Source organism: Mesocricetus auratus, unplaced genomic scaffold (genome assembly GCF_017639785.1).
Source record: "Mesocricetus auratus isolate SY011 unplaced genomic scaffold, BCM_Maur_2.0 Super-Scaffold_15014, whole genome shotgun sequence".
Lineage (NCBI taxonomy): Eukaryota > Metazoa > Chordata > Mammalia > Rodentia > Cricetidae > Mesocricetus > Mesocricetus auratus.
The window spans coordinates 32,976,782-33,000,920 of NW_024429186.1; the positions used below are offsets into that span (position 1 = coordinate 32,976,782).

At 47.6% G+C, this 24,139-nt stretch overlaps 3 protein-coding genes across 5 annotated transcripts in view; 2 read left to right on the forward strand and 1 right to left on the reverse strand.

The window, feature by feature from the left end:
* Mideas (mitotic deacetylase associated SANT domain protein) overlaps window positions 1-10,182 on the forward strand; it is a 41,926-nt gene extending 31,744 nt beyond the window's left edge. Inside the window, 6 exon segments of the mRNA XM_005086394.4 lie at window positions 159-234; window positions 931-1,019; window positions 3,403-3,552; window positions 4,650-4,859; window positions 6,325-6,521; window positions 6,805-10,182. Of these exon segments, the coding sequence (XP_005086451.1) occupies window positions 159-234; window positions 931-1,019; window positions 3,403-3,552; window positions 4,650-4,859; window positions 6,325-6,521; window positions 6,805-6,967 (885 nt within the window). The 3' untranslated portion in view covers window positions 6,968-10,182.
* A 1,079-nt stretch (window positions 10,183-11,261) lies between these two features.
* Pnma1 (PNMA family member 1) lies at window positions 11,262-13,597 on the forward strand. Its single transcript, XM_005086397.4, has one exon. It carries the CDS (start codon window positions 11,813-11,815, stop codon window positions 12,872-12,874), a length of 1,062 nt encoding a protein of 353 aa, XP_005086454.1. The 5' UTR covers window positions 11,262-11,812; the 3' UTR covers window positions 12,875-13,597.
* A 3,206-nt stretch (window positions 13,598-16,803) lies between these two features.
* Dnal1 (dynein axonemal light chain 1) overlaps window positions 16,804-24,139 on the reverse strand; it is a 36,167-nt gene continuing 28,831 nt past the window's right edge. For all 3 annotated transcript variants that reach the window (XM_040742776.1, XM_005086398.4, XM_013125489.3), the window contains 2 exons: window positions 23,940-24,080; window positions 16,804-21,051 (listed from right to left, as the gene is read on the reverse strand). In XM_040742776.1, the coding sequence (XP_040598710.1) occupies window positions 21,011-21,051; window positions 23,940-24,080 (182 nt within the window). In that variant the 3' untranslated portion in view covers window positions 16,804-21,010. The remainder of the gene's footprint in view (window positions 21,052-23,939; window positions 24,081-24,139) is intronic.

The window sequence follows — 24,139 nt, forward strand, 5'->3', positions numbered from 1 at the left end:
CCCCTGTATGTCCTGTCTCATAGAACTATGCCGGGCAGGAGTAACTGCTTGCTCTACCTGGAGGCCTGCACAGGCCCTTTGCATGCTGCCCAGGCCAAGGATACTCCGCCCTTCACTGCGACTGTTCAGCTTCCTGACAGCCCTTTCTTCTCCTCCAGGAAGCGCTGAGTAAGCTGCTGCTGAAGAAGCCTGTGAGGCCTCACAATCACCCACTGGCAACTTATCACTACACAGGTGGGCCTGACTGACAGGTGGGCCTATCTGACAGACAGGTGGGCCCGACTGGGGTGGCCATGTGGTCCAGAGCCTCAGGGGTCTCCAGCACCGACGGGACTCTGCTCAGTGCTGAGTCACAGCCCTGAATGGGAGTGGGGACAGGGAGAGCCAGCCGAAAGTCAGAGCAAGGAAACTAATATCAAGGCCAGGTTGGGACTCCCCATGCCCTTAGAGGGGAAGCATGAAGTGGGTAGGCAATCCATGCAAAAAAAAAAAAAAAAGCCCAAGTCTTGGGTGCAGAGGTCGGAGACCTAGGGAGAGCAGTCAACTGATTTCAGGTACCCGGAAGTTTTAAACCTTGGAGTGCTTGTCTTAGTTTAGACGCTGTACTATACGGGGGACACTGGTACAATCCTGTAATCCCAGTAGCTACCGTTGCTGAGCCTCTATTAGGTCAATGTTTGTCTGTACCACACAGAGTCTCAAAAGGTTGTTCCCACCTTATAGCATCTAGTCTTTCTTAGACTTAGGAAGACAAGCTCTAGTGTCCATCCCGTTTGACAAGCAAGGGGAGTGAGGCTTCAGGAAGCTGGTAGGGAGTGACCCAAGCAGATGTGGGTGGCCTCACCTTCAGTGGCTCAGAGGCATGCGCACAGTGCAGGTGCTCACATTCCTGCCCGGATCACAAAACCTGGTACCCTCTTTACTCTTTAGGCTCTGATCAGTGGAAGATAGCTGAGAGGAAGCTGTTCAACCAGGGCATCGCCATCTATAAGAAGGATTTCTTCCTGGTGCAGAAGCTGGTGAGCAGGGGCAAGCACGGGGTCACCCACCAAGTGGCCAGATGGCAGGATGCTTGCCTAGTGTGTCCGAGTTCCAGCCATCACTTCGGTTAGATCCCTGCTATCAGGTAGCTCCAGAGACAGCTTTGTAAACCGCAGCTTGCACAGAGGATCCTCCGCTGACCTCTGAGCTCTCCAGGCAGGACTTTAAGCCTAGATGTGGGCAAACCCGGGGCGGGGCGGGGCGGGGCGGGGTGGGATGGGGTGGGGCAGGAAAACCTGTGGGAATGTATTGCTCAAACCAAATCCAGTTGGTCAGATAGATCTATGAAATGGGAGGACAGATGTCAGTCTGAGAGGACCGCAGGGATGATCTCATGGTTGTAGCATCACACCACGCACTCTTCATGCATGAAAAAGCAGAAATTAGGAAGGAGAGTGCTTAGGGTGCATAGCCCTTTGGTGGCAGTTAGTAGCAAGGCTAGGAAGGCCTTCTGCTTCCTCTCTGGGTTTTCCCTGAATCTTCCCCGACATGACGTTTCTCTTCCTTACTTGGCTACACTCCCTGGAGAGGAGTGAAACCATTCCCCAGATTGATGAAGGGAGTTTTACACTGTTGTACTGGAGCCGGCTTTGAATGTGGAAAGATGCCCATTTACTAAATGGAGAAGGAAGAGTAACTCCACAAACACCCATTAAAAATGCCTTGCTGGGAACTGGAGAGATGGCTCAGAGGTTAAGAGTACTGGCTGGTCTTCCAGAGTACCTGGGTTCAATTCCCAGCACCCACAGTACAGCTCACAACTGTCTGCAGTTCCTGTTCCAGGGGACCTGACACCCACACACAGACACACATACAGGCACAATAAATGCGTATAAAATAAAATTTTAAAAAAATGCCTTGTTCAGGCGGATCTCTGTGAGTTCGAGGCCAGCCTGGTCTACAGAGCGAGTTCCAGGACAGCCTCCAAAGCCACAAAGAAACCCTGTCTCGAAAAACCAAAAAAAAAAAAAAAAAAAAAAAATGCCTTGTTGAAGGCTTGGCGGTGGTGGCGCACGCCTTTAATCCCAGCACTTGGGAGGCAGAGGCAGGCGGATCTCTGTGAGTCCGAGGCCGGGCTGGACCGACAGCCTCCAAAACAATACAGAGAAACCCTGTCTTGTAAAAAAAAAAAAGCCTTGTTGAAATTTACTGGTTTTACCATTTGTCCTGGTTTCTTCTTTCTCTGTCTGCATCTAAACACCCACCATGAAATACACACATCTCTCTATTCATTCTCTCTGTTTCAGCTAATCATTGAAAGTAAGCTATTGTTGGGCCTGGGGATGTCTAGGCCTATAATCACAGCTATTTGGGAAAGTGTGGCAGGAGGATTAGGCTACTGAAGTGAGTTCAAGACCAGCCAGCCTAGTTACCTTAATGAGACCTTGTATCAAAATTCAAAAAAAGGGAGGGGGGATTGGGTTGGGAGTACTATTTAATGGTAGCGCATTTGCCTGGCTTGTTCAATCCCCGGTACAGGGACATGGGGTTTTTTCATATAAAACTGCCCTAAGCTTTGGCAAGCAATTTAAACTGCATATTGAGATGCCCATGGGGATGAGCTAGCTGTCCGAGCATCACTTCACTTACCGTTTACGCGTCAGAAAGCAGAAATTGGGGTGATGAGCCCCATTTTACCTGAGGACTACAGGAGGAGCCATGTGAACTTCTGAGAAGCTGGGGGATAAGAAGCCTCAGTCATTCATACCACAGGTGCAGATGCTGACCCAACCAAGGCTCCTGAGCCCCTGCAGTCTTGCTGGCCCAGTGCAGCTTCTCATGGCACAGCCCTCTGACATCTCCCCAGAAATTTCGCTATTGTCCTTCAGGTGTTACTCACCGAAGTGGTGCAGAAGCCTCCATTAATTACACTGGTTGCAGAGCGGGCATTGAGAAATGGTTTTTTTGTTAGTTTTTTTTTTTAAAGATTTATTTATTTATTATGAATACAACATCCTGCCTCCGTGTATGTCTGCACATACCAGAAGAGGGCGCCAGATCTCATTACAGATGGTTGTAAGCCACCATGTGGTTGCTGGGAATTGAACTCAGGACCTCTGGAAATAGCAGTCAGTGCTCTTAACCTCTGAGCCATCTCTCCAGCCCTTGTTAGTTTTTTTTGAAACAGGGTTTTTCTTTGTAGCTTTGGAGCCTGTCCTGGAGCCTGCTCTGTAGACCAGGCTGGCCTTGAACTCACAGGCATCCACCTGCCTTTGCCTCCCCCCCAGGACTGGGATTAAAGGGTGCATCACCACAGCCCAGCACTGGGTTTAGTTTTGTGCCTAAGGCTAAGGGGAGCGTTCAGAGATGAGAAAGTGAGCCACATCAGCTCCCTCTGACTCAGTTCTGGCTTTAATTCAGATCCAGACCAAGACTGTGGCCCAGTGTGTGGAGTTCTACTACACTTACAAGAAGCAGGTGAAAATTGGCCGCAATGGGACGCTCACTTTTGGTGACGTGGATACACGGGATGAGAAGTCAGCCCAGGAGGACGTTGAAGTGGACGTGAAGGTGAGTCCTTTCCCGGCCTCTGCTGCCTGGCACCGGAAGCTCGAGGCCAGACTGACTCTCCTGGAGTTTACAGATGGCAGGCAGAGGGAAACCCGGTCCCTGACAGTCCCCCCAGGAGCTGGCAGCCCAGGCCCTTAACCTTTGAGTTCCCCCCTAGCAGCTGCTGGGTCCTGGTGATGGGCTCTGACGAGGAATACTGGAGAGTTGCAGCACCAGTGTCACCTTCCTGTCTCCTCAGAGCAAACCGCTGACGTCACTTCTGAGCTCTGGCCCTTCCTGCGCCATGACTCTGCTGCCTGTGCCCTAACATAAGCCACTGCCACTAACTCTGTCGTGCACCATGCTACTGTCGTTATTCATTTTTTGAGTCGACTCTTTTTTTCTCAAAAGGGAAGCTTTATATTGCAATCATAAATAGATAACCAGTATTGTTTCCTATAAATAGAAGGTGCCAGGAAAGGCAAGTACACAGAAAACCAAACACCGTTACTAAACGCCAGCTCCACGCTGTAATTGCCTGCCAGGACTCTGAGGCACAGGGCCGACTTGTCTTTGACACAGATCACCAGGTCTGGGGACATAGAAGAGGCACATTAACACTAACCTGGACCTCGTCCTTGAAAGATGCTGGGATTTCATGCTGTGCAGTGTATCGCCTTGACATTGTCTCTTGAGTTACAAGGCCATACTTGGTGGCATGCTACTTTGAGACCAGGGAGTAATTTGGTCCCCATATTGCAAATGGGGAGTGGAGATACAGAAAATGTCACATAGTTAAAAGGGAGCTCAGAGCTCCTGCCTGGCACACTCTGAGGTCACCCTGCCCAAAGGGTGCCCAGAAGATTCCAGGCATCTCCCCAGGAGACCAGGTGGCTTGTGGGTCCTGGCATGCTCCCCCCCCAACCCTGGCTTTGTCTCACCCCGAGAGCACCCAGGGTCAAGACTGCCATGGGAGGGCTGTGACTTATGACGGAGTCCTAGTATAGGAGGCTCCCCTGGCCCAGGGTAGGGTGGCAGGACCAGCAGGTGCTGTGACACCTTGGCTGGATTCAGAGTCTGCTCTCTGGAATGACTGAGCTCATGCTTGTCCCCCATAGACTTCTCAGAAGTTCCCAAGGGTGCCTCCTCCCAGAAGAGAGTCCCCAAGTGAAGAGAGGCTGGAGCCTAAGAGAGAAGTGAAGGAGCCCAGGAAGGAGGGGGAGGAGCTGCCGGAAACCCAGGAGAAGGGAGAGCAGGAAGAGGGGCGAGAGCGCAGCCGGAGGGCCGCTGCTGTCAAAGCTACGCAGACACTACAGGCCAATGAGGCGGTAAGTCACCTCCATGGTTCACTCTCCCAGCTCAGGCCCGGAAGGCAGAGCTAGGCCTGGGGGTGTGGGTGGGGTTACAGAGCAAGACCATCGTGATTCTTGTGGTTATAACTCAGGAAGTGGACCAAGGGCTTTATGCTCTCAGCTTACTTGGGCCTCAACCCTGTGTGGTAAGGGTTATTATGGATCTCATTTTACAGATGAGGAAACTGAGATTGGAGGGAATGTAGCTTGTTTGCAATTTATACATACATACATACATACATACATACATACATACATACATACATATGCACTCGTGTGTATGTGGGTGTGGGTGGGTGTGTCTGTGTCTGAACAGTCAGAAGGAAAAGGCCTTGTGAAAACCCATTATATGTATGCAACATGGAGGAAGCATTCATAGGCTGTAGTTCAGTCATGGCTGCCCCTAACGCATTCGCTTGACATGATGTCTGAAGTAGAGCTGAGACTGTGAGAATACTGATATTGGTCCTTTTTGCTCTCTGCTGAGTGTTTCGTGTCCATTGTACCGCTAATTCCTCATAATAACCACCCAAATGCTAACTCCCACTCAGCAGATGGGGAATCGGGTCCAGAGATGCCATTTGACTTGCCTGAAGTCACACCGCAGGCCTTTCTTTGTGGAGTGCTCTGTCCCCTTCACCAGCTAAGCAAGGCATCTCACTGTGGTTCCCATCAGGAGAGCTCTCCCAGGAAGGCAGGAGATGGAGTGCGCGGGAGATGGAGTGCGTGGGAGATAGATGGAATGCTGGGAGATGGAGTGCTCGGGAGATGATGGAGTGCACGGGAGATGATGGGGTGCGTGGGAGATGATGGAGTGCGTTTCCACACTTACGCCTGCCGAGCACCTGTCAGCCAAACACAGCTGCTTGCTTCCTCTCGGCTTGCTGACCCCGTCGGAGGCTGTGCGGTGTCCGCACTGTCTAGTTCTGTCTCTGAACACTTGGAGGGTGACTCTGGCGTATTTATCACTTCTGATGGCCATCTGGGGATCCTGGCCATAGCAGTGCCCTCCGCGGGCCCTCCTCTCTCATGACACCCTTTCTTTTTCCTAGCAGTGCTTCCTCAGCAGCTGACATCATATCTTTTCCTTTCACTACACTAGGAACTTTCTGGAGACAGGGCTCCTGAGGACCTGTCTCCCTAGACCTGACACATCATGGGAACACGTTTCTTTCTGGCATGAAGAAATGTCGGAAAACATGGACACAGAGCCAGTAGTATTCAGGCCTATAGCTGCCAAGGTGTGGCACAGAATTCCTGGGCCAGCCTCTTGGTGACTGAGCTAGAGGCAGCCGGGGGTCCTGTCACTGGAAGGGGGCTACTAGGTGACTATTTGGCAGGAATGTGTGAGTGTTTAGGACCCTCTGTTCTTGGGGTGCCAGAATGCACACAGAGTTCACACTTGCCTCTAAAGCACACTCTTGTTGTTGATTGTCTCCAGGCCAATGATGTCCTCATTCTCCGGAGCCACGAACCCAATGCCCCGGGGCCTGCGGGTGCTCAGACCTCAGAGAAGCCAAGGGAGGGGCCGGGGAAGTCACGAAGGGCACTGCCTTTCACAGAGAAGAAGAAGAAGCCGGAGGCATCTAGTAAAACCCAAAACCAGGAGAACACTTTCCCTTGTAAAAAATGCGGCAGGTAAGATATGTCCCTGCCTTGTCCCCACAGGGACCTTTTCCAGTGTTGGGGTGAGGACCTGGATAGGGCGCCGTGGATCTGTTTTTTTCATTGGCTCAGTGGGTTTCCAGGGTAATGACGTCACGGGCAGGCATGGTTTGAAGGGGGGGGCACCATTCCAAGTGGGACGGGTGAAGGTGGGGGCTAGGTAGACAGGTTGGAGCTAGAGGGAGTTAAGTTGAGTGAAGGGTGCCACACCCCAACCCCGGCCTGCTCTCACCTGAGCCCCTCCTGCCCACTGCAGGGTGTTTTACAAGGTGAAGAGCCGCAGCGCTCACATGAAGAGTCATGCGGAGCAGGAGAAGAAGGCGGCGGCTCTGAGGCTGAAGGAGAAGGAGGCTGCAGCTGCAGCAGCGGTGCACCAGCAGGCCTTGAGGGAAGAGAGCGGCGAGGGCGAGAAGGGCTGAGACCCCGCTGGACCTCTCACTGGCCTCGCCCCGCACCCTGCACCCGGGAACCTCTAGAGGGAGCCAGGAGAGGGTCACGTGGACTTTGCTCTGCAAAACAAATCCGATAATGAAAAATAAACAGGCTTTTTTATTTACAAAGGCCGAGGACAGTGTTAAGGGCTGCAGGATCCAGGTCTCTCAGTATCTGGTCGAGTTGTTCTGCTCTCCCGGAGCCCGAGAGGCCAGGCCCCTTGGAAGGGGGAGGGCTCTGCAGCTGCCTCTGGGTCTCTGTGGTTGCCAGGCTTTTCGAGTCTCTGCCTCTTTCCTGCCTGGACCGTAGTAAGCCACCATGGAAAGCCAAGCACAAGCTCACCCCGTGGCAGATTATTCCTCCTCCCCCAGAGGACCTGGAAGGCTGTGCAAACCTTGCCCCAACCCCCAAACAAAAGGACTCCTCAGAGAACGGCGGCCTTAGCACCTCTGTTGTTCCCGTACAACTGCAGCCATGCCGGGCTGCTCCGGTGGTCAGGCTTCAGGTCACCACCTCCCAGGAGTGTCGGAGGGTAGTTTCAACCTCTTTGCTGCTTGCTATCAGACCGTCTGGGGCTGGAACAGTTAGTTTTCTCAGACATCTGGGGAAGGGACCGCTCGCTGTTCATGTCCCTGCTCTCAGCCTGCTGCATGGAAGGGAACTGTGCAGAGGATGCAGAACCAGGCCAGGGGGTTTTGACAAGCCCGATGACTCTTCCTGCTGCCTACCATTTTATCCCTTTGGGTCCTAGAGGCGGCTGAGGGAGCCTCAGGCGGTCCCTGCTCTTGGTAGCTGCCACCTAGCCCAATGCACCCCACTAGGTGTCGATACAGCCTCTCCCTCCACCCACCCCCTGTCCTGCATGCTGGAGATTTCTGGATCCTTCCCTGGGAGGGGATATCCCCTAACTAGACTAGCCAGGAGCCTTCATTCCTTGACTTGTGTCATTTGGGAACTATTTATTTATTCTTAATATTTAATTTTTAACATCCTCAGGGACCAGGGGCCTCTTGCTTTCCAGAGGTCCAAGTGCATTTATCCCAAAATAAGTCACCTTCTTGGCATCCCCACCCCCATTCCAAGGCCCTAGTGTCCCTTACCTTGTTCTCTTACTGGTAGGAATGGTAATAGTACTGAACCGGCTGGGAAGGTGGGGAGTGTCATTAAAGTCACAGGAAACTGGAAGATGTGGGTGAGGTCAAAGGCCGTTCCTGGCCTGCCCTTTCTGTACTTTCAAAATGCTTGAGGGAGTTGGCGGGAGGCCAGAATCCTAGTTTTGTTTATCAGCCTGGACTCTGGCTTGAAGAAACCATATTTGGCATGAAATTCCTGAAGGGCCAGAATGTTCTGGAGATCTGTTCACTTGCCAGTTCCATAGGGGGCCTAAGTATTTTTCTGATATTATTACTCAGCTTTAGCTGTGCAGAAAAATGTCTGCGTGGATGTGTCTGAGTGGTCAACATGTTAAGAGCTAAAAAGGATTCTTTCACTATTCCCTAGGAGATGGCACGCAGCCCTGTTGGAAACTGGAAATAGACGTGGTGTTTCGTTTTTAAGCTATGCACTATTGGTAGTTTTTACATTCATTTATGCATTAGTATGGTTCTATGGGAGCTGTATATGAAAAAAGCAAAAATGCCCCCCTAGATGCCTGGATGGTTACCTAAGCATTCAGCGTCACCATTAGTTTTTTCCATAGGCTTCTACAAACTCAAAGCCTCGAGATTTCAAAAATCTGGTACCCTCTGGAAGCAAGAGGACAACAAATTTAGGCTTTCTCCTGAATCACTTGTATAATGAGTGCCTTCACAGCTTAGCCCCAAAGTGCTACTTATGTTTCCCAAGGTTTTTTTTCTATTTAAACCGTATTTGGCTCAGGCCCTTTGGATATGTGGTATCCGACATCTTCAGCCACACGAGACTCTTCTGCCCAGCGGTACCAACCAGTCCTTAGAAATCTTAATAATAAAAAAGCAATTCTACCCTTCTAAGTTCACAGAGACTAGACCAGTTGAATATAGCCAGAAAAAATGAAGATGCTACCCTTCGGTGGTGATCTCATGAGACAGTTTTCGAAGAGTCCATGCTCTGGGGAGCAGCGTGCAAACTGCGCTGTTTGTAGGGCAGGTCCATTGTGGCGCGTAGCCGCAGAGGCTGGCACGGGCACATCCTTACTGGTGCTTTCTCACACGAACACACTGGGCTTGGTTTTTGTTGTTTTATTATTACTGCTCAGAGCTTTTGCTTAAAGAAAAGGTAACCACTTCAGCTTGATATTAGCCTTCCTAGACCACCTCACCTGCCTGTCTCCCAGCCTCCACCGGCACCCAGCGAAGGGCATGACATGACACAGTGCCTGTGTTCTGGCCACTTCGGGGTCTCTTTCCCATCTAAGGAGACGGTGCCATTACTGCTGTCCTCCAGGCCTTCGGCAGCCCCTCACAGCTAAGGTACACACTTCTGCCACCCCCTCCCCTGGCACAGGGGTCCTGTGCCGCCCACGTCTAAAGGGATTGCCTATGTTTAACTGCCTCAGTGACCTAACCTCTTTCTTCTTACGTGCCAGATGTTACAGATGAAGGAGGACTACTACACATACTCAAGCCTCAGCTGTTTAAATGTTTTTATTGGGGCTCACTTTTCTGGGTTGTTATTTATTAGTAGACTGGCAAAGCCTAACTCCTTAGGTTTTTATGGGAAGTATGCATATTTTTATAAAAAAAAAAGTTGTGTCTAACCCACATGTGGCTGTGTTTGTTGCCTCAAAAAAAATTGCAGCTGTTAGAACTTTTCCTCATTTGTCTGTTAAGTTGAAGGCCTTGTTGGAGAGGACAGAGCACAGGAACAGCCTTGACAGTCTGTAATTATTGTACAAATATTTTACTAGCATACAATAAGCATATTCCTTTTATTTTACAACAAAATGATCAGACACTGCCTTTCATGTGTTTGTTGCCTGTGGCACTCTTTTTAAAAAAGACTGTTACATATTAAATAGTGTACATATATATAAATATTACCTCTTTTGCTGTACAGTTGTGATAGACCAGACTGAAAATTTTATTTTTTGTGTGCTTTTTATAAAAAATAATTAATACACTAAAGAGAATCTTGCTGTGATTGTAATGTACCTATGTAACTTATTTACTTTTGAATGTTCTGTATCTTAAGACCTTTTATTAAATAAAATTTTAAAAAATTCGCTGTTGAATGCCTTGTCCTTTTAATTTTTATTTATTTTATTTGCATTTGTGTGCTGTGTCTGCATGCATATCAATGCCAGGGTGTCAGATCCTTGGAAACTGGGGTTACAGACAGGTGCAAACTGCCGTGTGGGTGCTGGGAATTGAACCCAGGTCTTTTGGAATGCTCCTAACCAGTGAGTTGTCTCTCCAGCCTCCGAATCATATTCTTGTAGGGGTGGTGTGTGTGTGTGTGTGTGTGTGTGTTTATTTGTTTTTTTGAGGCAGGGTTTCTCTGTAGCTTTGGAACCTGGCCTGGCCTAGAACTCAATTTGTAGACCAGGCTGGCCTTAAACTCACAGAGATCCTCCTGCCTCTGCCTCCCAAGTGCTGGGATTAAAGGTGTGCGCCACCATGCTGCCCCCTACCTCCTTATAGGGATGTTTTTATCAGCTGGGATTGACAGGCCTTGCGTGAAGATGATTTACCCTACCTTTCTGAGCCTTAAGCATTCTCTTTTGTTCTCCAAAATACTCAGTAATACCAAGAAACAAAAGTGTTTGCAGTTTGCCTGGCTACAAAGAAGTAGCAGCAGCGTTCTGTTGTTTTTATATACAAAATTTAGGCAAGAAAGGATAGTGAGTCTCACAGGAACCTGGAGATGGGATTCTCTCTTTTGCTTTCCTAGGGGAGGAACAGCAGCTGTGGCGTGTGATCAGGAGGTACGCAAAGTCAGTACTGAGTGTTTTCGTAGGCAGCATAGTGAATATGAACAACATGAGGAGACAAGTCCGTCATGTGGATGCATATCAGTAAGGCCAACTTAAATTCACAGCAAAATCAGATATATAAAAAAAAGAAAACGATGCTTTGCAATATTTATTGTTAAGAAAGAATCTGGGAGATACGGGCCGGGGGGAGGGGGCGCCATCACAGAATAGACTCCTCAAGCCCCTCAGTACCATAGCAACCGCCAGATCCTCTGGAGCCGGCGCATCTCGCGTCGTCATGGACACGGTTGCCACGGCGACTCTGACGAGCGGGTCGGCCCCGCCCTGCACTGCAGCTGCACGGCGGCGGCCGTTGCGGAGCGCGCTGCTCTAGACGCTGAGCAGAGCTGCCTCCAGCCGGCCTCCCGCCTTCCGCGCCCTGAGGCCTCGGTCCCCGGTGATCGCCAGCTGCCGCAGCCGCGGGTCCCGAGTACCGCCTCTCGCCGCGTCTTCCAAGCCACCGCCTCGCGTGACCCTGCGCCCGCGCCTACCACCGGGCGGCCGGAGAGCAGCGGGAGGAGCCGCCACACCCCGCGACCGCACCCGGCCGGCTCCTCCTGGAGCCCGCCGCCTTCCGCCAGCCTCGCTTCTCTCCTCCATGGCGTGAGGCCAGGCACAGCGGCGGCCAGCCCGCACCTGCTCGTTCCAAAGAGGGCGACATTTGATTAGCGGAGTGACCCGAGGCTCCCGACACTGACTTTGGGATCCGCAAGGGACGACACTGGACTCTGGTGTCATTTGGTAATTGTGGTTGCTTGACGCTTGTCGCCCCCTGGCCTACCCGGGGGAGGGAGGCATGTTGTGTTGTCCTAGGTCCTACGGCACCGTGAGCCAGTCCAGGCGGTGTCTGTAGAACTGGCACCCTTAATAGTGGGGCGAAATGGCCTTGACGCTTCTGGAAGACTGGTGCAGGGGAATGGATGTGAACTCTCAGAGAGCCCTGCTGGTCTGGGGGATCCCTGTAAACTGTGATGAGGCTGAAATCGAAGAGACCCTGCAAGCTGCGATGCCCCAAGTGTCCTATCGAGTACTGGGGAGAATGTTCTGGAGGGAAGAAAATGCGAAGGCAGCCTTGTTAGAGCTCACCGGGGCCGTGGATTACTCGCTGATCCCCAGAGAGATGCCAGGCAAAGGCGGGCTCTGGAAAGTGTTCTTTAAGCCCCCTACTTCCGATGCGGAGTTTCTGGAGAGGTTGCACCTCTTTCTAGCTAGGGAAGGATGGACCGTGCAAGATGTTGCTCGTGTGCTTGGGTTTCAGAACCCTGCGGCCGCTCCAGGCCCAGAAATGCCAGCAGATATGCTCAACTATCTTTTGGATAATGTTATTCAGCCTCTTGTTGAATCCATATGGTATAAGAAGCTGACGCTGTTCTCTGGGAGGGACATTCCCGGGCCTGGCGAGGAGACCTTTGATTCCTGGCTGGAGCACTCGAATGAGGTCATAGAAGAATGGCAGGTGTCTGATATAGAAAAGAGACGGCGGTTGATGGAGAGTTTGAGAGGCCCTGCTGCTGATGTCATTCGCATCCTCAAGGCCAACAACCCCGCCATAACCACCGCAGAATGCCTGAAGGCTCTTGAGCAGGTGTTTGGGAGCGTAGAGAGCTCTAGAGACACACAGGTCAGATTTCTGAACACTTACCAGAACCCCGGAGAAAAGTTGTCTTCTTACGTCATTCGTCTGGAGCCTCTGCTGCAAAAGGTAGTGGAAAAGGGGGCCATTGATAAAGATAATGTGAACCAGGCTCGCCTGGAGCAGGTCATTGCGGGGGCCAATCACAGTGGCGCCATCCGAAGGCAACTGTGGCTGACCGGGGCTGCGGAGCGACCGGCACCCAACCTCTTCCAGTTGCTGGTACAGATCCGAGAGGAGGAAGCCAAGGAGGAAGAGGAGGAGGCTGAGGCAGCCCTCTTGCAACTAGGCCTGGAGGGGCACTTTTGAATCCCTCCATTGGTCTGGCTGCTTTTGTTATCCCTGTGCGGGTTTTGCAAGCCCGCCTCTCACAGTAAAGGCCTAGCCTCCTGTTTTTGTTTTGTTTTGTTTTCTGAGGGATGGGATAAGGGAGTCAGGCCTGCATATTCGTGTAGCAGTCACAGAGTTGTGATTGGCCAGAGCTGCAACAGTAGAGGTAGGTCATACTGCCTAAAACGAATGCTTGACGCAAGTCCTCCTGGTGACATCTTTGACAGTTGTGAAAAAATGTGACTCTGTGACACTTCCTGTCAGGGTGATTGTGAAAGTGCAAGCCTGCTTTGAAGGCTGTATGGTACAAACTGTTACTTTTGTTACTAATATTGTGGATAGTTTTACTGTACATTGTCCCTAATTTATATACATGGGAAGAATGTGAGTCTGTCTATTAGATGATGCTGCTTATCTTGAAAATTCAGATTTCTAATTCCTCATGGCTCAACATCAGACTCACTTTACTGGTCAAGTATTCTAGAACTAAAATTGACATTAGAAAAAATGTGATTTTATGGAGTGGCACAATCTACTTTTCATGGTGTAAGATACAAATATAAGTCAGGGGGAATTGCCATGAACAAGATACATTTTTTCCCACTTTAATTGTTTGTCATTTAATTATTGGTCATGTTGATGCTAAGTGTTCTAAATTTGAAGTTATCAAATAGATGTATACAAATAAAAAATTGAAAATTCTCATCTTGTTTTTTCCTGACATGTATAAAAATTTTTTCCTGACATGTATAAAAATTTTTGGTGTAACTCAGCTCTGTATACTTTTTCTCTTACAAGGATTTTTGCTCATGTCAAAAAATTTTTTTAATCTCCTTGATATGTGAGCTTAAATTGCAACATCAGCTACACATTCTTGTGTTGTTGGTTCCTTGGCTGTTGTTTTGTTTCTTTTTCACAGTCTCACTCTGTAGCTAGCCGAGGCTGGCCTGGAATTCACTCTGTAGCCCAGGCTAGCCTCAAGCTTGTAGCAATCCTCCTGCCTCCAGCCTCCACAGTGCCAGGGTTGGAGGTGTGAGCCACCACACCCAGCTATCTTTTAGATACAGTCTCACTATCTAGCTCAGGCTAGTAGTGAACTTGTGACCCCCTGCCTCTTCCTAGTGGATGCTGGGATCATAGGCACGTGCTGTCACAACCGGCTTTTGCAATTCCTTTTAGTGGGTTCTGTTTTTGCAAGACTTCAAGGCAAGTGATGATGGTTGAAGAGATGAAAATATATTTCTATGAAATCTGACAAAAAAATTGAAATGGGGCTTAGGTTTTCTAGCAACCCTTTTCAGTTTGTGACTGTAACACCTTGTTTCAGTGAAGAAATATGGTTGAGTCACATATGTTCAAAGTGAGCATTTGTTTCATGGAAAAGAGAAAGGCTTAAAAAACCTGTTTGTTTGGCTCTAGAGATCCTGTGACTGAAGATGCTGTCCCTGAGCTCCTGCATCAATCCGGAAGTGCTGTGCAGCTTTCTCATAGGTTTTAAGATCAGAGCTCGGGCAACAATTCAAAGCACATGACTGACTGTCCTCGAAGCGCTGCGGCATGGAGGCCCTGGAGGGGTGACAGACTGGCGCCATTTGTTAACTGTGAATATTAATTTATGGATGCTAATATTGATGTGTTTTCCCAGACTTTTCTTTTTAAAACAGTGTGTATGATGTGGCTGTGAGTGTTATGGCTTGCCTGTGGAGGTCAGAGGACAACTTGCAGGATCCATTATCTCCTTCTACCACGAGGGTCCCTCAACATAAGGCTCTATTTCTTAAACTTTGCACACACACACACACACACACACACACACATACACTTCGCTTTCATGTGCTAACCAACCACACTCCCAACTCCTGTACTTAGATACACATTCTTCAAACAAATGTGGATCCTGCATATTTCCCACAGGGGCATGGTGCACTTTCTGTGTGTGGGCACATGTGGAGGACATAGGATGACTCGGAGGAGTCAGCTCTCCTTTCCACCGCGCAGGTGTGAGGATCAAACCCAAGCTGGCAGCCATGATGGCATAGCACTTCCCGCATCTCACCATCCCACACCATCCTGCCATTGCAACCTCCACTCGGTGGTTGCTACATTGTTTTGTTCAGTAGCAAGGACTGAATCTAAGATCTCATGTGTGCGGGCCAAGCACTCTTCCACTGTGTTACAGCCGCATCCTTTTTCTTTAACACAGTCTCAAGTTTCACATTGTATAGAGGAAGCAAGCTGTCCTGCAACTTGCTATATAGCTGAGGCTGGCTTTGAAATTACAATCTCCTGCCTCATCCTCTCGTGCTCGGATTATGGGCTTGTACCACCATGCTTAGCCTATACTTTTTTAATAGCTGAAGAACTGATTACATCCATGAGGAAAGGTGTTTTTACTATTAGACATGACAGCTGTGCGTATCTACATGTGCATAATCCGTATTTAATACATAAAGTAATGGCAGGATCGCAGATGTCATTCCCTCTTCTCCAGCCTTTCTGAGGTGAGTTTCCTCTGTAGCCTAGGCTATCCTTGAACTCCTGCCTCAGTCTCCTGAGATACTGATGAACACATTCTTTGTACTAGGCAACAGTGAATTCAAAGTAACTAGTTATGACCTGATTGGAGGTTTTCTCTCTGTAAGTTCAGGAAATTTTAAATTCTGGTTTTTAAGAAAGAGCTGTGGGAGAGTAGAAACTGCATGGTAGTTCGAGTCTGTAACAAGATATGTTTTGGCTGATAGCACAGACTATACAGTGGCAAAGTGTGTGGTGCTGATACGGCTGGCTTCACCCTGACTCTCCGCTCACCTTTACCAGGGCTGGCCAGGTGTAGGAGGAACTTGCTGTCCCTGGAAGCACCCTTCAGTGGACACAATGTGGGAGAGCTAGAAAGTCGGGGAAGGGCAGTCTCTCTGGTAGTAAGTGAGAAAGAAATCAGTTCAGCGGGGTTACAAGCAGGTCTTTAATCCCAGCGCTTGGGAGGCAGGCAGATCTCTGAGTCTGAGATCAGCCTGGTCTATATACTGAGTTCTAAGACACCCCGGGCTGCACACGGAGGCCTTGTCTCAAAAAACTAAATAAATAACAGTTAAGCGTCTCTTCACCCCACCCCCGTTGCTGTCTCCCTCCTTCTCCTCCACCATCTCTGTCTCTTCCCTGAACCTATCACCACATGGTATTCAAAAGCTGAATTGCTTCAAAGATCAAATATCATGGGAGTCATTCTATGTTAACTAAAACATAATAACCAAAGAACTTCTTTTTTTATAAAATAACATGATTTATTACTATTTTAAAACAAGTTTCACAAAAGAACATTCAGAAACTCAATATTAACTAAATAATTTAACACACAATAAGTTTAGCCATAAATTCATGCTACAAAAGTCCTGTGTATAAAAGACTGTTACCAAAGCTTTAACTGATGTTAAAATGTCCTTCAGAATGAACGTGGTTCTAGAAGCCAAGGCTTTGGGAATGGCGCCCCTGACCACTGAGGGCCACCAGGGTCCCACTGGGCAACAGCATCACAGTGACCTCCCACAGGATCTCCCAGTGATCCAGAAGCTAAGCTCTTAGCTATGTAATGTAGCCAACACCACAATGAGTTTTTAAAATCTAGATATGGGCTGGGTATGGTGGCGCGTGCCTTTAACTCTACCACTGGCAGAGGCAGGCGGATCTACCAAGGGCAGCCTGGTCTACAGAGTGAGTTCCAGGACAGCCAGGGAAAACCTGCCTCGAAAAACCAAATGAAGTCCGGCCGTTGGTGGTGCACGCCTTTAATCCCAGCACTTGGGAGGCAGAGGCAGGCGGATCTCTGTGAGTCAGAGGACAGCCTGGTCTACAGAGCGAGTTCCAGGACAGCCTCCAAGACAATACAGAGAAACCCTGTCTTGAAAAAAACCCAAGAAAAAAACCAAAACAAACAAACAAAACAACAACAACAAATGAAAAAAAATCTAGATATGGACAGAAAATACCCACAGTTTCTATTCTGAATAGGAATGCTATTTTACACCCTCCCAGAGGGATGACCCTGGACACAGCAGCCCAAACAGGAAAGGCAGGAAGCCTTAACTGACCATAAAGACAGACAGCAATTTCAGCTGAGTAGGCAAGGCCTTAAGTCTGAGCCTGGAACACCTGTATGCAGGCTAGGTAGCACACACCTCTCCTTTGGAAGTAGTTTCCACCATCAGCCACACTCACAATTTTAAAGTGCAAATCTACTAAAAAAATAGTTTATTCTTTCTACCTCCTTGCTAAATTTGTTAGATCATAATTTTGTTGTCTCTGTAATCTGCCCAATATGGGAAATTAATGAGAATCTGATTATAATTTCTCCACGTGTCAAGTGAACCAGTTTATATTAGGTTAGAAGTCTAGCTTTTTCCTTTCAGTTTCCTTTCTTACAACTAATGATGAATAAAGGCAGGGATAGATACATAACCATGGACTTCTGAAAGTTGAGCGACTCTAACGTAACCCTAAGCTTTAAATTTCAGCACGTGTACTTTGCTGGGGTGGGTGAGTGTGTCGCACTGGGTAAGGATAAGGAAACAGCTCCACCCTGCTGCACTGCCAGGCTTCATCACTCTCGACTCTGCCAGCCCACATAGAGCGTGAGCTCCCAGGCTGACTGTGGCAAAACAGCTTGCAATCGGTTTTCTCCCTTTACCTCGGCTTTACCGCTCACAGCCTCAGGGAGCTATGAACTACAACCTCAGGCAGAGACAACAACTCAGAACACTCACCCACCCCCCATTTTCAAAGTGAATGATTAAATCCAAACTTTCTGGGAGGCCATCTGCCTTTTCATTTTAACATTAAGAAAAGCCCAGGTAAGAGATCCCAATTCTGAGCCAATGACAGATTTAGTTCTCATTGTTCCTTATTTTGCTTTCAGACCACTGGTAAAGGTATCAGAAGGAACACCTATTCAATAAAAGATTTCCACCCCAGAGCCACATGTAGGGCACCTGCAGGAAGCTGCTAAGTCACTGACCTGTTGCACAGCATCCTTGTACTCAGTGGCACTGGACGTCTGCAGCAGCTAATGTCCATGCGTGAGCAACTGAACGCAGCACTGTGTAGATAAAAGACTGACACAGTCTGCAAAAGAATGTGTGCATGGTGATACATTTTCTAAAGTATATTCCAAACATTAAGCTTTGGAAACAGAGTAAAATCTATCATATAGTTGGATTTTGTTGACCGTGAGATAGCCTAAACCATCAATCACTGTCCTAAGATGAGCAGGGAACACAGAAGAGGACACGTAACTGAACTTGAAACCCTTCGGAGAGAAGGTGGAGCATCCAGGCCTGAGTTTCTAAGACTGTGTGGCCCACTGAAATTGAGGGCAGACTACTGATCATCTCCAGTCATGGTGGTAAACGATGTCACTTTCTCACAATAATTGTAGCAGTGCTGGACTACAGGGTTACAATGAACAAGGCTTAGACAGAGGAATATTAGAACAAGAAACGGGGTTGTGTCCTTGTCATCCCCTCCCCCACTCCAGGGGACAGTGGGCAATGTTTGGAGCCATCTTCTGCTATCATAACTAGAGAGGAGGCATCTAGGGAGTAGGAGACAGGGTTGTGGCTAAACAGCCTACAATACACAGCCCACAACAGTGGGCTATGCAATCCAATGTAAACAGTGCCGATACTGAGGCTCTCTGGTGCAGGTAGCAGAGAGAACAAAAGCCTTCCAAGGGCTGGCTAGAGAATATGCCATTAGCTCAGCATTAGAAAACACAGAAAGTAGAATTCTGGTCTACTAACATCGTATTGACTGTGAAAAATGAAAATACTGGGCTGATTCCAGCACTCTACCACTAACAAAACAGCAGAAGTTCAGGTGAACACAGGAAGCATCTATTCCAAGGTGGTCCAATCTCCAATCTGAACAACATAAGCCAAATGCACCCTATATGAACTACATTTTTCACAGTAACAGATGACTTAAGGAATAATCTGAGACAATATCCTGAACTTTTTCGTATATCCAGCCTTCCGTTCCATTTCTTAAATGAGTGCATTTGGCTTTAATTCCAGAAACAGATGTATCAAAATCATTCCAATATTTATGGAGAAGAGCCAAAAGTGATTTTTGTGAGAAATGGACACAGAAAAGCACCTTACACATCTCTGAGATCCACTGATTAAATGACATTAAGAAATGGGGGGGTTCCCAATTACATAATTCGGGGAAAAAACCAAAACCACGTTTACTGTAAGTCATTTCACAGATCCAGCATGAAGTCATCCACTCCCCATACTCACTCCCAGGGTACCTTTCAGAAAGTATGGCCGTACATAACAACAGGGCTTGCCTTGTGCAAACTACAAGTAACAACAGTGTCCCTCTCAGCTTCTAAGACTTCTGCATCACCAGGGAGAATGAAGTCTCACCCCTGTGTGTCACAATAGAAATGCCAATGGTTTTGAATGTTTAAGCTCGGTGGCAGGATAAAGTTTCTTCCCATCAGAAAAGCTTAAAAAAAGCATATAAGGTATTAGACTAGGTATTCTTTTTAAAAATACATTATTTCCTGTGTATGAGTGTTTAGCCTCCATGTGTCTGTGTAATGTGTGTGCCCGATCCCCCAGAGGCCCAAAAGGGCACAGAACCCTGGGGCTGCAGGCGGTGTGACCCTCCACACTGGTGCTCTCCGCCTCTGAGCCATCTGCAGCCCAAGGTGAGGCACTCTTGTTTGCATTTAGACTGATTGTCAAAGCAGTGGTCCCTTTGGATCAGTGTGACTCTTAGAGGAATAAAGTCATTCTTACTGAAATGATCAATTGCTCAAATCAAGACTACTTATGCAATCTTTAAAAAGAACGACTTTCCTCTTTCTCCACGGTTGCTTATGAAGGAGTCACAGGGAGGCGGGAACGGGAAGCGTAGCCTCTGCTGAGACTTTAGACACAACTTGGCGGGGTCCTGACTTCTTTTCTGCAGTTGATGCTTCCATACAGCCCACTAAAGACTCCATCTGGTGGCTGACATTTTTCAGAATATTTTTCTCACATGATAAACCATAATCTCCACACCTAACTATTGCTTTGCCGACTCGAGGCTAAGACACCTACAGCGTTCCACCAGAGACAGTCTCCAACGCATTGCCATTTGCCTGGGATCCACCTCACAACATCTCTCTCTTCCCTCGACACTACTTACATGATACACTTTAAGAACTGTTTATCTTAGATCCTCTCAAAAATATATTTAGAAAAACTATTTCATTTATTTAGAGGTACCAAATTCAGTCTTTAAGTCTGTACCCTTATAGACATAAAGCAAAGGGCATTGGGCTAAATCATTAGGGGAAAGTTTTTATAAATCTCAGGGGTAGATACTTAGAACTATTGACTACTGCTTTAAACATATGAGAAATTCTTTTTTAAAATCTGCATAAGGCAAGGTCTACAAGAGTTAACATTACTATCAAAGGACTGATTGTGCCAGTTGCGTTAGACACTGATGGGGATCATAGGGTTGTACATAATGACTCAAGTGACCACCATGTAGCACAGCCTAAATTCCAGTTGACAGTAAGGAAGTAACTATAGCAGGAGCTGAGAAGACACAGGCCAGTCACTCTTGTTTTTTCACCAGCGTTTCCATCAGACTCTTGGTTGCAGGGACAGCTGTGTTCTAACAGGAATGCTTCCGTCACCACGCTGCCTTCTGAGCCAGTGGGGAGGTGCATTTGCGCTTCTGTGCTTATAAGGACGTGAACCTTTACAGACTTGAAATACACCTTTAAAATGCCTGGCCTAAAAAAATGCTAAGCAACTGAGTACAGAAACAGTCCCTCTGCTGTTAGAAATGACTGGTGTGTAAATTTTAGGAGACAGGTGATATGGTCCATAGCTGGACAGAACCAGGAAATTGGTAGTTTCCAAAGGTGGACTGGACACAGTCAATGCTGCTGGTTTGAGGGAGAAACTCTGAATAGGGTTTTTAAAGGATATGGAAGTGAGAGATGTGTTTTATCTTAAGAACTGTACCCTCACAAAATCTTTAAAATAGACAATTATACAAAACATCTATTGTTCTCATAACATTTAAATAAATTAACATAAAGTCTAAAGTATGGCCTTAGCTTTCATCTTCCTCATCTTCCTTAATTACTGGAGTACCTAGAATGAAAAAGAAAATATTATTTCTGGTCCCTTTCTCTTTTGTCTTTTGAGACAGAGTGTCTCTGTGCAGACCTGGCTGTTTTGGAACCTGCTATTTAGATCAGGCTGAACTTGAACACAGAGATCCTCCAATCTCCATTTTGAGAGTACTGGATTGTTTTTGTTTTGTATTATTTTGTTGTTTGCTTGTTTGTTTTCGAGACAGGATGTCTGGAACTCACTAGACCAAGCTGGCCCTGAAGTCAGAGGTGGGTCTGCCTTGGCCTCCTGAGTGCTGGGACTAAAGGTGTGTGCTACCACACCTGGCTTGTTTCATTCTTATGGGAAGGATTTCACTTTCTCTACACAGCTCTAGAAGAAGTGAAGACAAATGAACTCAGAGGGCCTCTAGAGTTCAAGCAAAGATGAACAGAGAATGGCTGAAATTCAAGCCTCTAATGTAGCTTCTATTTCCTCTTCCTTTCTCCATTGTCCCCCTTCTTTATTTGGTGCTGGGGATTGAACCCAGGGCCTCACACATGCTAAGTAACACTCTACCACTGGACTATACTCTTGGTCATCTTCGTTCATTCATGCAAATGCAGTCTGAATTATTTAAAGGGTCACAAGACTAACTGTGCACTCCCGTACAGTCTGGGAACTAGAGTATCACTAGTTTCATGGGAGCCTGTCTGCTTCATGACTATTCTTGCATCGTGTTATTTTATGCCTAGGTATGTGTCTAGAGAAGAATGGGACACATTTGGCATTGTTCATCTAGAGCTCTGGAGCAGACTGATCCAGAGGCAGAAAGCAGCAGAGACTAGGTGGTGGGGAGAAGGAATGAAGGGCTGCAAAGAGCACAAGAAACCTTAGTTTATTGTGTCCATCTGTATGTGTGTGTGTGTGTTCATGTGTGTGCAGGTGCACATGCGTGTGTATGCACATGTGGATGCTAGAGAAAAACATTAGGTATGGCTTCTTGGGTGCTTTCCACCTTGCTTTTTCTTTAAAGTTATTAATTTCCCTACTTTTTATTTTTCATGACTGTGGACTATTCCTTTACACTGTATAAATATATGTGGCTGTGATAAAGAAGCTGACTGGCCAGTAGCTGGACAGGATAAGGTTAGGTGGGAAAGCCACACTAAGGACACTGGGAAGAAGAAGAAGAGGAGTCGCCAGCCAGAAATGGCGAGGAAATAGGAAATGCAAGATGAAAGAGAGGTAATGTCAAGTGGCAGAATGTAGATTAATATAAATGGGATAATTTAAGTTGTAAGAGTTAGCTAGTAACAAGCCTAAGCTATTGGTCAAACATTTATAATTACCAAGAAGTTTCTGTGACTGTGAAGACACAGAGAAACTCCACTTACACATGGCATGATCCTTTCTCAAAAAAATAAACAAAAGAATGAAACAGAACCCCTAATGTAGACCCTGTGGGTTTATGAACATGAATATAGTGTCCCTAGAGACCAGAAGACAGTGCCAGATCCCTCAGAGCTGAAGTTATAGGTGTTTGTGGGATCCCTAGCTTGTTACATGGGTGCTAGGATCTGAACCCAGCACAGTGAAGCAAGGATGGCGAGGAGAGACGAGTGACGAGGGATGAGTGGTCAGGTCCTTTATTTTGAGTGTGACTGTCCCTATGCGCCCTTGGTACAGTATGGCAGTCACCGTCACTGGGTACTCTTTCTCCCAGTCAGTCAGTTGGGTTTGTCAGCTGTGTGCATGACTGTTTTAGGGTGGGGACAGACTAGAAAGCAGGAGAGACCACAGCCTTACTTTTGTCTCTGGATAGCTTAAGAAGGCTGGAAGGACCAGTTAGTGGAAAGACACAGAACAACAGGAAGGAGTGTGCAAGACATCCCGAGGACGGCGGCTAAGAAGGTCTGCGATGGGGAACTCGGGCTCTGGTGTTTAACACTACTGCGAGGGAATGAACACCTAAGATCATCACAGATCTCATTCAAAAACACAAACCAAACAAACCAACAAAAAGACCATTTCTGCAAGCCAGGTGTACAGCACGGCAGTGGCAGGGAACGGTCTGGAGGAGTCAACAGGAGTTTTGGGAATGGGGACAATCGATGCTTCTGACCTGTAAGTTTTCCTCATGACTTGTTCTATAACGATGGCATCATCCAGAGAGATATTAAGAATGTCTTATGAGCCGGGCATTGGTGGCGCACGCCTTTAATCCCAGCACTCGGGAGACAGAGACAGGCGGATCTTTGTGAGTTCGAGACCAGCCTGGTCTATAAGAGCTAGTTCCAGGACAACCTCCAAAGCCACAGAGAAACCCTGTCTCGGAAAAAAAAAAAAAAGAATGTCTTATGATAGCTGGGTATGTGCCCTTAGTCCCAGAACTTGTGAGTTTCCAGCTAGCCCAGAACTGCGCTGGGAGTTCTAGGCCTGCCCAGACTATGTAAGACCCTGTCTCAAAAGACAAGCAAAAACTCAGCACACAAGAAAGAATGTTATACTAAATATTTTGATTGCCCAGATGATAGGAAGGTGGAGTTCAAAGTCAAAATGAATTTATACTGAGATTTTCATATGTGGGGAAGAAGTAGGGGGACAATGTAATTCTGATTTAATTGTGAAGATCAACTACTTGTCATTTATGCCTACATATTCCACAAATAGTATTTTTATAATTTGGGAATAAGTCTAGTTTCTTGTAAGATTTAAGCGCAGGGTGATCTTTGTACCAGTCTAAAATTCCTAGGAATTTCTCATTATACTTGGCCTAAAACTGTAAGATCAAATCACAGAGGACAGAAATGGCCTCAACAATGAGAGACAACTTGTCTTTTCTCCAGTTTTGCTCCTCTTTTGCTCCCTGGCAGATTTTCAGGTTTCGTCCCCAGGACGTGCCCAGCTAGCCCAGAGCCACTCACCATCCAGCTTCTTCAGCCTAGACACTCTCTTGGTTGCCTCGTCGATCCAGTTGCCCTCAGCAGAATGCTTCTCCTCCAGGGGGTTGCCTACGAACACCAGGTCTTCCAGGCATGGCAGCTCTGCCAGCTTCACAAATTCAGCTGCAAGTACAAAGAACTCTGTCCACACTGATAAACTGGGGAGTCAAACTAATAGGGTT

Bases quoted from the DNA above. Each gene is read 5' to 3' on its own strand.
- Pnma1 (XM_005086397.4), top strand. From the start codon at position 11,813: ATGGCCTTGACGCTTCTGGAAGACTGGTGCAGGGGAATGGATGTGAAC.